This window comes from Bombina bombina, chromosome 2, assembly GCF_027579735.1.
Source record: "Bombina bombina isolate aBomBom1 chromosome 2, aBomBom1.pri, whole genome shotgun sequence".
NCBI lineage: Eukaryota > Metazoa > Chordata > Amphibia > Anura > Bombinatoridae > Bombina > Bombina bombina.
The window spans coordinates 546,241,893-546,257,544 of NC_069500.1; the positions used below are offsets into that span (position 1 = coordinate 546,241,893).

General features: G+C 36.9%; 1 protein-coding gene across 1 annotated transcript in view; it reads left to right on the forward strand.

The window, feature by feature from the left end:
* Nucleotides 1–15,652, forward strand: part of CNTNAP4 (contactin associated protein family member 4) — a 190,665-nt gene that overhangs the window by 52,460 nt on the left and 122,553 nt on the right. The window contains exons 5-6 of the mRNA XM_053699959.1: nt 1,441–1,584; nt 3,430–3,691. Coding sequence (XP_053555934.1) covers nt 1,441–1,584; nt 3,430–3,691 — 406 coding nt within the window. The remainder of the gene's footprint in view (nt 1–1,440; nt 1,585–3,429; nt 3,692–15,652) is intronic.

Below are 15,652 nucleotides of genomic sequence, written 5' to 3' on the forward strand. Positions count from 1 at the left end.
AGCACAGGGTGAGACTCCTCATAAAGAGGATAATCCCCTATTTTATATGAGCGATATTGTGTATGTTAGTTTTATACTGTCTTTGCGATAGGGGTTCCATTTGGGCTTCTTTCCCTATAAAGAAAGTAGAAAATGTGGCTGTTCTCAATGAATTCTCTAAAAAATGTCTATCAGTGTCAGTTCTTAAGGAGGTTTCCTGAAAAAGGAAATTTTATAGGAGAAAGTAAAGTTAGCAGGACCCAATAATAATAATGAAATACTATTGCCAATACAAATCAGATAGATCTCTTCTATTTTCATATATATGTGTTTTTTTTATTAGGGTAATACATTATTTGCATATTTTGACACATTATGCCCACAGTTAGCAAGGGGCAATACTGCAAAACATGCTGTAACTAATTAGAGCATTTTAGTTTTGTATTTTAATGTTCCTTTAATTTTGTCTCAACAAAAAGCATTTTTCTATATATGCACATTTTCTTGTATTAAATTATTATGCTTTGTTAATTTATTGTACAATTGTTGTAATGTTTTCATGTTTGATGTCAAATGGTTAACTCATATTCAAAAGAGTTGTGATTGATTTTCTCATTATCAAAAAAGAGTTGCGTAGACATTTTCAGTATGCTATTATACCGGTGTTATAAATTAATTATCATGATTAATAGCTATTGAATATTTTTGAAACTTTTATCTTTGCCCATATCACTTTCTAAATTTTTAAACCTTTTTATAGAAATATTAGATTAAATGCATATAGTTCACTGCAAAATGTACCTCTGCAGATAGTTTATATACCTTTATGTTCATATTCTTATAGTTTATTGGTTCAAAAACTTATTTACAGGTGCATACATGTCATGGTTTTGTTCCTAGAATGAAGTATATATTAACAACTAATTGCCTCTTACCTCCACTTAACCAACATTATTATAGGGAATTCCAATCCAATATGCTCATTCATACCTGTCAATCATACAGGCATACTGGAGTAAATGTTATTGGATGTCATAAATGTTTTAAGAAGCCTTTCTAAATGCCAGTGCTGTTTTGTTTTATTTCACTATTTAAATTACTATTTATTATTTAAATCATGTTTATTGTTTAAAAAAATTCTAAATGTATACATTGATTTCTTTTTTTAATTTCACTTTATATAGTCAAATAAAAATTGCATTTTGTATCCCTTCAATGCAATCCTTAGTCAGCAAAACTGATAGTGTTTACATTTCTCAACTCTTTTGGTTTCTAAGCCTTAATAAATAATTCAGATGCAAGTAAAATATGGCAGCGTATAAAATATAGTGCCACTTTTAAGATGAACCTGGGAATCAATTCATGTAATTATATGCACAATTAAAAACTTAACTGTAACATCTTGTTGTTCATTATAGAAAATTACTTAATGGCTTTATTGATTTCTCATTTCTTTCTAAGCTTAGCTTTGGAGGGATCCCGTTACAAGGAAAGTCATCAACATTACTACAAAGAAATTTTCATGGCTGCTTTGAAAATCTTTATTATAATGGAATAAACATTATTGATTTAGCAAAGAGGAATAAACCCCAAATCCACTTTGTGGTAAGGCTATTTATGTATGCATGTGTGTATAAAAACCCTAATTAATTGAGTAAATATTACTTTTTTATCTCAAGAGCTTTATGTGTTAAGGCAACTGACATGAAATGTGACATATGTTTTTTATAATAATAAAAACAGAAATAATTTATCTTATGAAGTTTTATAAATATACCAGAATATAGAATGTATTCTATATCAAAAGCAAAATAATAAAAAAAACTGTATAACAACTACAAACAAAAAACAAAACAAATATAACTTGCTTAATTACAAAACTAACCAACACAACTTACAGCCTATGTTTATTTAATAGAAAACATGCACAGTCTTTAAGCCAGTGTTTAGCTTTTCCTTAGATATTAAAAAAACTAGAAAATGTTTGTATTTATGTGCAGAATTAAACATTGCCACCTCCATACCTATTACTTATTACTCACATCCCGTCTTAAAGTCCTGTTTAAGGAGCTGTATTATTTCTTATACTAGTTATGCTTTTATGAAGTCTGTTGGAATTCATGATTTATATTGACCTGTTTTCTTACTTTGTTTTGGGTTGATTTTTATCAAACTCAGAAAAAAATAACAACTATTTATGAGATTAATTCCATTCTTGCATTACACTAAATCGAATGCCACCTGAGCCCTACAGAAATGTTTTCAATTATATTTGGAACATCTGGATTTAGTAATTCCAATTAAGAGCAATGCCTATATTTGTATAGAAAAGAAAGAGTTCAAAAAATGTACTAATAAGCCCCAATGGTAATATAAATTGACATGGAGATTAAATGTAGTTATTGCATTCTTATTGACAGGTATTAACTCTATTAATGCTGAACACTTAATTAAAATCTCAAACTTCCACATTTAAAATACAAATATTCTAATCCCTGCTTAAGGTATTTCTTTAACATTCGATTTTAGATTTAGGCAAATTTAGTAAGACACATGATAGGTTATTTTTATACAATTAAATAAAATCAGACTAGATTACAAAACAGAAAAAATTGAAAGAAGTCAGGGTCCCTATGTGCTGAGAACTTCTGAAACATTTTCTCTATTATTTAGTTATTTTCTATTTCATGCATTTGGTCAATTCTAGGTTATATTTGTCTGCAAACTCTGTATGCATATTACTCGTCCTGCAGCTGCTTGCTAGTTCAATTATATAGCAAATATCTTGGTAAAATACAATTAATAGTGTTCCAATACTATGCATACACAAAATTTTTATTTTTTTCCATTAGGTTCTCTCTGATAGTAAACTAAGCTATAAAAGAAAAGCTGAACTGTACAGTTGTCATTAATATTGGCAGTTTATATCTGGTAAAGTTTTCTTCAAACTTTAAATTTTCTTTATGACTTCTAATATAATAAAAATCAACTGAAAAGAAAAATATAATTATTTATATATAATTGTTCTATTACAGATGACCATAACTTTTGAAACACCAATAGATCAAATTAGGCATGTGCATTTCTGTAATTCATTAGCAAAGGAATGCCAAAACTGGCCACCGGCAGCAGCATTAAGCTCCATTCAGAACTGGATTACTTATTGTGAAAGATTTGTACAGATTTTTGTGCTTTGCACTTTCACAAGAAGAAATCCGGCTATGAAAAGAGCTGAATGCCACTTATGGCGACCGGGCTTCTATATCATTGAAAACTTTGTCATTTGTACTGTACTGTATTATCCTCATTATTATTCAAAGGCAATGCCAAATTTTACTACAGAGACATAGTAATACATAAAAAATATATTTGCTGCAATTATATGTCTCTTTAGCACATTAATGAAACATGTATATCTTAACATTTAAATGTTCTCTTTTTTTATTTTAGGGAAATATTTCATTTTTTTGTTTGGAGCCACATGTTATTCCAGTTACATTTTTAAATTCTAATAGTTATTTGACCCTTCCTGGTTTATCACAACAAGACGAATTAACAACTGGTTTCCAATTTCGAACTTGGAATAGAGAAGGCTTACTATTTTCCACCAAACTTAATGCTGCATCTGTTGATCTTGTTTTGTACATTGTTGATGGGAGAATAAAAATGAATGTATTTAAAAATGGAAAAATATTTTCTGAAATATCTACAGGTATGCAACATTACATCTATCTTATTTCCTTTTAAGAATAAAATGTAAAGGCATGATAAAGTGATGTGTTATACCATATTATGGGCTAGATTACAAGTAGAGTGGTTATTACCGATCCTGATCAATTGTTAACATAGCTAGAGGTTAAATTTTAACATGCATCAGATAGTGCTGGTATTACAAGTTGAAAATAAAATTTTTGCTATTGAACAAAACCCGGTGCACGCAAAACGTTAACTATGGGATGACACAATATTACAGGGAGTGCAGAATTATTAGGCAAATGAGTATTTTGACCACATCATCCTCTTTATGCATGTTGTCTTACTCCAAGCTGTATAGGCTCGAAAGCCTACTACCAATTAAGCATATTAGGTGATGTGCATCTCTGTAATGAGAAGGGGTGTGGTCTAATGACATCAACACCCTATATCAGGTGTGCATAATTATTAGGCAACTTCCTTTCCTTTGGCAAAATGGGTCAAAAGAAGGACTTGACAGGCTCAGAAAAGTCAAAAATAGTGAGATATCTTGCAGAGGGATGCAGCACTCTTAAAATTGCAAAGCTTCTGAAGCGTGATCATCGAACAATCAAGCGTTTCATTCAAAATATTCAACAGGGTCGCAAGAAGCGTGTGAAAAACCAAGGCGCAAAATAACTGCCCATGAACTGAGAAAAGTCAAGCGTGCAGCTGCCAAGATGCCACTTGCCACCAGTTTGGCCATATTTCAGAGCTGCAACATCACTGGAGTGCCCAAAAGCACAAGGTGTGCAATACTCAGAGACATGGCCAAGGTAAGAAAGGCTGAAAGACGACCACCACTGAACAAGACACACAAGCTGAAACGTCAAGACTGGGCCAAGAAATATCTCAAGACTGATTTTTCTAAGGTTTTATGGACTGATGAAATGAGAGTGAGTCTTGATGGGCCAGATGGATGGGCCCGTGGCTGGATTGGTAAAGGGCAGAGAGCTCCAGTCCGACTCAGACGCCAGCAAGGTGGAGGTGGAGTACTGGTTTGGGCTGGTATCATCAAAGATGAGCTTGTGGGGCCTTTTTGGGTTGAGGATGGAGTCAAGCTCAACTCCCAGTCCTACTGCCAGTTTCTGGAAGACACCTTCTTCAAGCAGTGGTACAGGAAGAAGTCTGCATCCTTCAAGAAAAACATGATTTTCATGCAGGACAATGCTCCATCACACGCGTCCAAGTACTCCACAGCGTGGCTGGCAAGAAAGGGTATAAAAGAAGAAAATCTAATGACATGGCCTCCTTGTTCACCTGATCTGAACCCCATTGAGAACCTGTGGTCCATCATCAAATGTGAGATTTACAAGGAGGGAAAACAGTACACCTCTCTGAACAGTGTCTGGGAGGCTGTGGTTGCTGCTGCACGCAATGTTGATGGTGAACATATCAAAACACTGACAGAATCCATGGATGGCAGGCTTTTGAGTGTCATTGCAAAGAAAGGTGGCTATATTGGTCACTGATTTGTTTTTATTTTGTTTTTGAATGTCAGAAATGTATATTTGTGAATGTTGAGATGTTATATTGGTTTCACTGGTAAAAATAAATAATTTAAATGGGTATATATTTGTTTTTTGTTAAGTTGCCTAATAATTATGCACAGTAATAGTCACCTGCACACACAGATATCCCCCTAAAATAGCTATAACTAAAAACAAACTAAAAACTACTTCCAAAACTATTCAGCTTTGATATTAATGAGTTTTTTGGGTTCATTGAGAACATGGTTGTTGTTCAATAATAAAATTAATCCTCAAAAATACAACTTGCCTAATAATTCTGCACTCCCTGTATATTTGCCCCAATTGAATTTGAATTCAATGGAATAGCAATGTTAAAACACCTATACTTACACGTTAATCCCCATCGCAATAAGCCTCATACTAATAACCTCTAAACTACCACATTTCCCTACTCTTTTAACCCCACCACATTATTAACCCCTAAACTGCCCCATCCCCCAATGCAAACTACCCTGCTACACTACTCAACCCCTAAACCACCATTAACCCTACTTTAATTACCCCCAACTCTAATAACACCTAAACCACCACAACCCCCATAACAAACTACCCCTAACCTATTAAACCCCTAACCTCCACAACCCCTATTGCAAATTAACCCCTAACATATTTACCACCTAACAGCTAACCACCCCAAAACCCCTAACCAAAGACCCACTAAATTACAAAAAAAATTAAAAAAAACACTACCTTTACAAAAAAACATTACCAAATATTAAGAAAAAACTACCAGTAAAAGCCCTATCCTAAAACTACCTTAAAAAAAACCAGTACAAAAGAAAACTATACTAAAACTAAAAACTTCTCTAAAAATTGCCCTAAAAACCTATACTAAAACAAACTCCCCTGCCAAAATATAAACTTACTGCTAAAGTCCAAATGTTTGTATTCACCAACTTGAATCTGGAAACCCCTTGAGGGCAGCAGCAGGTCCATGGCAGCATTCCTCTTAAGTCTTCATTCAAGATGTTGGTCCACTAGGGCTGTCTTCTTCTTTCCACCCAATCCTCTTCTTTTCTTCCATATGATGCTTCTTCATGCTGTTAGCGCAGCACACTGATGATTAAATGCAAGGTTCCACCTAATAATTCTAATTCAAATCAGCCAATAGAAAACCGTTCATTCTATTGACTGATTTGATTTAGAATCTAAATATTTCAATAGAAATGCAAGGACACACTATATAAGGGTAACCTTGCATTCAATCGTCAGTGTACTGTGGTGAGAGCATGATGAAGCATCGGATCGAGGAAAATAATTGGAACAGATTAAAGAAAGGAAGAGGACAGCCCAAAAGGACCAATGTCTTGGATGAAGACTGAAGAGGATCACTGCCATGGACCCACAACTGCCCTCCTAAAGGACCGGATTCAAGTCGGTGAGTACCAATTTTGGGGTTTAGCTGTAGGTTTTTTTGGGAGGAGTTTGTTTTAGTATATGGGTTTTTTAATGCAAAAGAGCTAAGTCCCTTATGTCCTTTTCAGGGCATTTTCTTAGGATAGGTGTTTTTAAGCTTAGGGTTTTTTTTTTAGAATAGTTTTTTTTTTTTTAATGCAAAAGACCTAAATCACTTCTAGGGTTTATAGGGTTTTTAAATTAGGTTTAGGGGTTAAGTACAGTAGGGAGTTTATTGTGGTGGGGTTATAAGTGGTTTAGGGTTAAGTAAAGTAGGGAGTTTATTGTGGTGGGGTTATAAGTGGTTTAGGGTTAAGTAAAGTAGGGAGTTTATTGTGGTGGGGTTATAAGTGGTTTAGGGTTAAGTAAAGTAGGGAGTTTATTGTGGTGGGGTTTTAAGTGGTTTAGGGTTAAGTAAAGTAGGGATTTTATGGTGGTGGGGTTATAATTGGTTTAGGGTTAAGTAGAGTAGGGATTTTATTGTGGTGGGGGTATTGGCAGTTTAGTGGTTGAGTAGAGTAGAGAGTTTATTGCACTGGTGGTAGTGGCAGTTAAGGGTTAAGTAAAGTTTGAGTTTATTGTGATAGGGGGTTTGGTGGTTTGGGGATTAATAGTGTAGGAGGTGGATAGTGTAGATAGAAAAACGTTATTATCGTTTTTCTGTGTGTTTAATGCATCTTTTCTCTCAGCCCAAACTCTTTACGTAAACTTTCTAGTTGTGTAAATAGTTTCAGTGTAAAATGTGATTGCGTTCCAGCAATTGTATTTACTCTCAACTTGTTATACAAGTGCACTTTGACGGGGTCCATGGAAAGTATAGGGAGTGCAAATTATCATGAATTTGCACAAACAAAGTTGCAGTATTTTAAACACTGCTCTACTTGTAATGCAGAGTCGAGGGCAAAAAATACCACACTTGTGCATTTGTGTTTGCATTTCTCATGCAAATGATTGTTATCCACCCTTTATCTAGCCCATAGTGTTAGATCCCCGTCCCTCTCAATAGATGCTTGTGTGTTATCAAATTCAGACCACAACATATTCTAACAATTTATGCTTTGGTAAAGCCATAGTACCAAGTTACTTTCTTTGGGTTTCAGTTTAACATAATAGAAACAGTATTTTCATCCTGGCACTGTCGTGTGGCTTTTTGCATTGCTTGCATAAACTCCTTTCCAATACGACTTTTCATTGTTTTTTTTTTTTTTGTTTGTTTTTTTAAACTTTTATTTATAAACAGCAATGCATACAGAGAAAAAAAGGAAAATCACATCTTGCGCCACGCAGGGCCCATGAAAACCAAAAGATATAACGTGAAATCACAAACAAAGAATATTTGTCAATGTTGCTAACATTTCACAAAATTAGGTTGTATACTCTGCTGGAATATTTTCTTTTTTTTTCCCTTACAAAACAATTTCCTCAAACGTCATGCCCCTCATGATGTCACATACAGAGAAACAAAACAAAACACATGGAGAACACACAAAAAAAAGAGAAAAAAAGAAAAAAAAGAAAAAAAACCACAACTAAATAAACTGTATTATTGACATCATATATTTACGCAGATTATTAATCTCTACCAACCCATATGGCAGGGTCAGCCTAGCGCCTATGCACTATGTCTAAAGACTTTGAGGTCTCTCTGTGGAGTGTCTTTTGTTTTCTCTTCCTCCTTCCCCTTCTCCTCTCTTTTATTTATATCCAGCAATGTATAACGTTACAAATAGAGAAAAAAAAAAAAAGAAGGAAGAAAAAAAACAAAAAAAAACAAAAACAAAAAATTATTTTCCTTTGTCTTTTGCGCCACACAGGGCCACATATCATATATCATTCATAGAAACAATTGACATATATCATGACATACTTATTAACATTTCAAAAGAATTTCATAGTTATACGGCACGCTGGGTTTTCAGTGTTTTTCCATAAAATCTAACACCCTAAACCGTAACCAATAACCAAATGAAAAGACAAAACCACACAATACAAAACGAGACCGGCAAAAGAAGACGTGATACGACAAACCGGCCATAACAGGACAAAACAAAAGAAGATGACAAAACAAAACATAACCAGACAAGCCCAAACAAGAGAAAAAAAAAAAAGGGAAAAAAGCGGTATATTCCCACCCCCGTCCCGTCACTCCCGCCCCCCTCTCAGCCATCTCTCATGGAGTTCCCGACTGAGTTATTCAATCCAAGTATATGGAAAAATATTCAATACAGTCAGTTCTGCAAAACTCACTGATGATAGAAAAGGGGAGAGGATCATTTTTTGAAGCGTACTTGGATACGATAGAATAACAGGGGACCATCTCCATAGAAACTTCTTAATTCTATTCTCAGTGGCATCATGGAGGTGGTATGACTCAAAAAGAATTTGATCTTGAAGCATTTTAAAGACGGTAGCTAGACCTGGAACAAGTCTAGCTTTCCAATTTCTAAGTATGCAGTATCTAACTGTCAATATGATAGTATTTAAACTATTTATAGTACTGCTATTAAGGACATCTTCTGGCGGAAATAGAAAGATAATATCCTTCACAGAAAGGGCGATTGAAACATTATACAGTTTATTAAACCAGTAGATAATTTTCAGCCATAGATGTCTAACTTTAGGGCAAGACCAAAACATGTGTAATGTATCTGCTCTGTTGTACGAACAACGTGGACAGAGATTAACCACGGACGGAAAAAACTTAGATATTTTCCATGGTGAGAGATACCAGTTGTTAATCACTTTCATGTGTGATTCATTCCAGGCCATCGGGATTTTACATTTACGTATCGATTCAAAACTCTGTTTAATTATGCCATGCTCTAACGAGGGAATTAAGGAAGACCAGGATTTACAAATGGTATCCAAAGCAGACCAGCTCTGTTTATTCAACATGATATCATACATCAGGGAAATCGAAGAGTTCCCTGATGTGAATTTTTGTATACAGAGCTTAATATCTGCCCATTCCACAGAGGAAAATGCACACCAGTTCTGCCCTGAGATGAAATGTCGGATTTGAAAATAAGCAAATAGACTAGATCTAGATAATCCAAATTTGTTAAAAATAGCTTCTGCAGATAACATTTGATGGTTTTCATCGACTAGTTGTTTTTTTCATTGTTAAAATGTTTACAATGTAGAAACAAAAGTCCAGCAGCACAATGGCAGCAGATTAAAGAAAAACATATTTATTTCATCAACTTAAAAAATAATATGCTTTTAAGTTTACAAAGCTGTTGGAATTGTGTCTTCTGCTTGCCAAATTACATAGGTAAAGGTTGTTTTACTTGTGCCCATTGAAACAAAAATGAATCATTTGCCCTTTAATCTATTAACTAGGGCATACTGAAAGTTGTTAATAGATTTAAGTTTTCAAATTGCTCTAGTAGGTGTAGTATTACCAAATGTGAAGCCTTTTGCTAAAACTTGTAAAACACACACAGTCAATAAATTCATATGAATGTTCAAGAATTATACTAAAAAAAAGTATATATAAATATAATATAAACTTAATCCTGGAATATTATATATAAATATTTATTATATAAACAAAATATAGTTTAATGGGGCAATGCACTTTAAAGGCTGTGTCCTCTTAAAGTGTTTCCAGTAACGGGTTATATCATCTACAGGGTATTAATATATAAGAAATTGTTCCTTTGTATTTGTTTTAGCATTTAAAATAGCTGATTTTGCACACCAAAAGCACCGCCTAATTATTTGCAATTACATATTCATTTTTTTTGGGTTTAAAATCTTTTATTTATTTGAACTCATCTTTCCACAACAAGAAATGAACAAAATGTGTTTACAGGTCATTAATTTCAACATATACAGCTTCAGTAAGTAACGTAAATGTCTGTCTAGCATGTTTCTAAGACGAGTGTTATTAACTTATAGTCTTTTCGCTGTGAAAAAAGATTAAAAGTAATTGTTAGGACTTTAAACAACAAATGAACATTAAAAAAAGAAAAAGAGAGCCCCTCCTTGTCGGAGGAGCATTCACCTGCCATGCTCTATTCAGAGAGTCACTGAATTAGTTGCCTTTCAGTTTGCTGTCATTGGAGACTTTCACCTTTGCGCCTTCCCAACCAGCCGATATTGAGTGTACAAAAGGGGGGTGCCATCCCAGGGTAAGGGATATAGAGGATGCTGTATATTTGGAGGAGTGATAAAGGTGGAGGGGGGGTCTATGTGAGTCACTATGTTTCCATGTTTTCAACTAGTGACCCCAGGTGGGGACACAGTGCTGACTTCGTCCAATGCATTTTCCCAAAGGAACCTGACATCCGCAAGGAAATTTAATTTATTCCTCTTCAAGTAGTCGTATTCCTCTAATGTCAGTATGTCTACTACTTTTTCTGTCCAATTAGTAAGTGTCAGGGAGATCTGACCCTTCCAGTTCAGGGCGATTAACGCTTTAGGTCCTGACAGTCCCATTTGTAATAATGTAAGTCTAAGTGTGCATGAAAGTTTCGGTAAGTCGTTCAGGAGTGCGATGCTGGGGGTTAATGAGAAGTCATTTATCAATACTTGCTGATAACATTTTTCAATCCCGACCCATAATGGTCTGATTTTATCGCACTTCCACCAAATATGGACGTAACTTCCCTTGCCCCGTATCCCCTCCAACATCTGTCGCCGGTATTTGGAATGGATATATGGTCTGTAACCTGGAAGGGGTAAGGTACCAACACATAATAACCTTAAAGTTCAGTTCTAATAACTGGGGTGATGTCAAAGCTTTTTTAATGTATTTAAATATTCTTGTCCAGTCCTCTCTTGTCATATTGAGCTCTAGCTCTTCCTGCCACTTTGTAGCGTATGTGGGCAGGCTTAGAGCATGTTCTGTTTGTAGGAGTTTCCTCGATATGGAAAGTGTGTGTTTTACGTCTTCTGTCTTGGAGCATAAGTTCTCAAAGGGTGTTAGCTCTTGCAGAAAATCTTGTTTGTATGGGGAGGTATGTATAAAGTGTGACAGCTGTGAGTATTTTAACCAGCTTGAATATCTACCTTCTGCAATTGTTGCCAGGTTTTCTCTGTTGTCTAGTTTTCCCTTCTGTGTGAAACTCTTGAGAGGTGTGGAATATCTGTTAGTCTTTGTTGCCCTCTGTCAAGTCCCACCCACTAATTCTGCATTTATTGGGATAGGGAATAAGGGAGAATGTGTGCCAGAGATGTTTTTCTTTTGTAAGATAATACTCTCCCATGTGTCAAATGTGTGTTTATGTATGGCCAAGTCTGAGCATTGGGGGGGTCTGAGGTCTCTAGACACCCAGAACAATGTTCCTACCTCCAGAACCCTCAATATATGGGAGTCTATAGATACCCATGCCTTAGTGTCTCTGGATCTATCCCAATCCAGGATTCGCTGTAGGGTTATCGCATCATGATAATCTGCTATGCATTGTAATCCTAACCCACCATGTTCCAGTGCTCTGTACATATTTCAACTGCCTATTCTAGGTCTGCTCTTCCCCCATATAAAAGAATTGACGTGTTTCTGCAGTTGGGGGATATACTATTTGGGGATAGGAATGGGGAGGGCCTGAAAGAGATACAAAATTCTAGATAAAGTTGTCATCTTGACGCTCTGTGTGCGTCCCCACCATGTGATTGGTTTTACCATCCAGGTGTGTAGGTCTTTTTGTATATTGCGTGAGAGTGTCAGGTAGTTGTCATCGAACAGCTGGGAAGCAGTGAGAGAGAGTTGTATACCCAGGTATTTAAGTGACCTCTTTTGTAATCTTAAGGGACATGTGCGCGCTATTGGTTGGAACGCCCGTGTGGACAGGGATATGTTCAGAATTTCTGACTTTTGTGTGCTGACCGAGAAGCCAGAAAATTTCCCAAAAGTTTCAATTTCTTTAAGGATGGTTGGTATCAAGCGTTGAGGGTCTGTGATTGTAAATAACACGTCATCTGCATATAATGCTATTTTAAAGTTGTGTGGGTCTATGCTAATGCCTAGAATCTCCCGATTTTGTCGAACATGTGCAGCAAAAACCTCCATGGAGAGTATGAACAGAATTGGGGACAGAGGGCACCCCTGTCTTGTCCTATTCTGGATGTTGAAGGGTTCTGATAGCATACCATTGGCTTTTACTTTGTTGTTGGGATGCAAATAAAGGCTGAATATGCTGGAGATCATCTTTGTGCCGAACACCATGGCTATTAGAGTTTCTCTTAGGAATGTCCAATTAAATTGGTTGAATGCCTTCTCGGCATTGATCGCTATGAGGGCCGCCAGGATGTTATGGTGCTTTGTGTATGTCATTAGGTTTAGTGCTCCTATGGTATTATCCCTGGCCTCCCTTCTGGGAACAAACCCCACTTGGTTTGTGTGTATAAGGTGTTGTAATATTTTATTTATCTGATTAGCTAAGATTTTACCCAGAATCTTAATGTCCGAATTAAGGAGGGATATAGGTCTTTAATTACTTGTGTCTGTAGGGGGTTTGTTAGGTTTGGGGATTACCAAAATGTGTGCTGCTACCATGTCTCGGGAGAGCGGGTGATTATCATCTAGGGAGTGGAACAATTTTAATTAATGAATGTTTTATAGTATGCATTCGTGAAGCCATCCGGTAGATTAGCATTTTTGATAAATTCCTGCATATGTTCCAAGTGTTCAGGGGTGGTGCTGGTCTTGAGATTGTCCTGCATAGTAGGTACCAAAATGATTAGCTATTTGACCACTGTCGTGAATCTCTTGACTGTCTGCTGTTACCAATTTGTGTTGGGTTGTTCTTGTGTGTCAGTTCTAATCGTCTCATGTCAGCTGTCAGGGAGTCAATAGTACTGTTGTATGTTTTTCGTCTGTGGGCTGTGTGTATGATACATTCGCCCCTCAAGACTTCCTTATGTGCTTCCCATATGATGCCAGGGTCGTAAGGTTTTTGTCAGTGCGTCCAGAGTGGACGGATATAGGAGTAAGTATTTGTTCTATCTCCATATATATGGTGTGATCGGATGATTTGGCAATCGTAAGGTTATAAGTATTGACGAGTGGTCAGACCAAGGAGTTGGTTGTATGTCAGAGTCTTTGACTATGGACAAGTGTTTCCTATCTACCATTAAATGATCTATGCATGTGTAAATTGACCATGGATGTGAGTAGAAAGTATAGTTCCTTTGTTTAGGGTGTTGTATTCGCCACACATCAAGCAAACCTAATTGTGTCAGACAGTTATATACTGCGTTAGGTGGTCTCGAGCACATTGGTGGTCTTCCCGTGGAGGTGTCTAATGTAGAGTCTAAGACTACGTTTAGGTTGCCTCCTAAGATTAGAGTCCCTTTCTTACTATCTGAAACTAACTTTGATAGCTGTTGATAGAATTTATGCCTGTTACTGTTAGGTGCGTATACATTTACCAATGTCACTGGTCTATGGAATAGTAGTCCTGTGAGGATCAGTATTCATCCTTCCTTATCCGTCACTGTGTCATGCAAGGTAAAGTGGATGTTCCTATGGAAAGGAATACCCACTCCATTTCTTTTTTTTGTGGTATGTGAGTTGAAAAAGCCCAATGGGTGGTCTCAAGATTTAAGTTTTGACTGTGCTGATGAAAGGAAGTGTGTTTCCTGTATGAATATTATTGAGTCTTTATGCCTAGTAAAGCTCCTAAGAGCCCCTAGTCTTCAGACTCGCCAGAAACAGCAGTTATGAAGCAGCGGTCTAAAGACCGCTGCTCCATAACCCTGTCCGCCTGCTCTGATGAGGCAGACAGGAATCGCCGGAAATCAACCCGATCGAGTACAATCAGGTTGATTGACACCCCCCTCTTGTGAGCTGCTGGTGCAATGCTTAATACGGAGAGCATATTGCTCTCCGCATTCAGCGAGGTCTTGTCATATCAGGTCCGCAAGACCTTTGATAAATAGGCCCCATAGAACTCTGTGTGGGGGAGTTAAGTCTTTGTCTGTAAATTTATGGCAGCAGAGGACAATGTCTCTGGGAGGTGCTGTGGCAGGGGGCCGTGCTCTCAAGGCTATATGAGCTTGGTCTATGATGATGGTGTCATTGCTGCCTGGTTCTAATAGAAATTTGAATAAATTCTGCAGATATGAAGGTATCTGAGCTGGGAGGATCTTTTCCGACACTCCTCTGATGCGGAGGTTCTGGCGGCGTCTCCTGTTGTCCAGGTCCTCCATTTGTGTTTGCAGTTGCACAATGTTAGTGTTCTGTTGTTGCAGGGTTAGAGTTTATGGTATCTGTTGTTGTGGATGATTCATTTGCCTGTTCTTCTAATTGTTGGACTCTGTGTCCTAATGCATTAATGTCCCGCTTGACCTCTGCTAGGCCATCCTTAATTGCCTTACTAACTTGCATCATATATGTGGTTAAGTCGTTCTTCGTGGGTAAGGAACTGAGGTCAGCTCCTGCTATTTGTGTAGTGTCCCCTTCTGAAGAATGTGGAGTGTGCGGGAAGGTGTCCATGAGGGTTAATGGAGGTGTTTCTGTGTCCCCCGTTTTATCTGCCAACTTGAAAAAAGCGTTAAGTTTCCCTGCACTCGGGGTTGCTAGCTTTGGTTTGCCTGCTTTATTTCTGTTCCTCAAAGTAATTTAAGATGTGAAGGCAGAGGGGTTTGCTTATTGCTCAGTTGTTTCTTTGCTATTATACTTTCTAATGCATGGTGGCCGAGAGAAACAATCTGACTCCGCTTTTGGTCACAGGGATGTGTTATTGTGGAAAGGTATAATTGCTTACACAGTAGGCCACGCTGTTATGGATATTAATGCTCAAGATTAGTAGATTGTGGTGTTTAGTGTCTAGATGGCTGAGCTGCCCTTTCAATACCAAGATTTTGCTGTGACTCCCTCTAGCTCACCTCGCTACACACTGCCTTGATGATAGTGGTGCGTAATGTACGTTCCCTCTGTAATGGCGTTCGTGTCTTGTCCTGTAGCCCTCTAGACACCGGGTAGTCTCACCTCCCTGCTTCGCAAGCCATTTATGCTGCCTAATGCGGGAGTATAATTAGCTGGTACGTTCCATTGATGTCTGGCT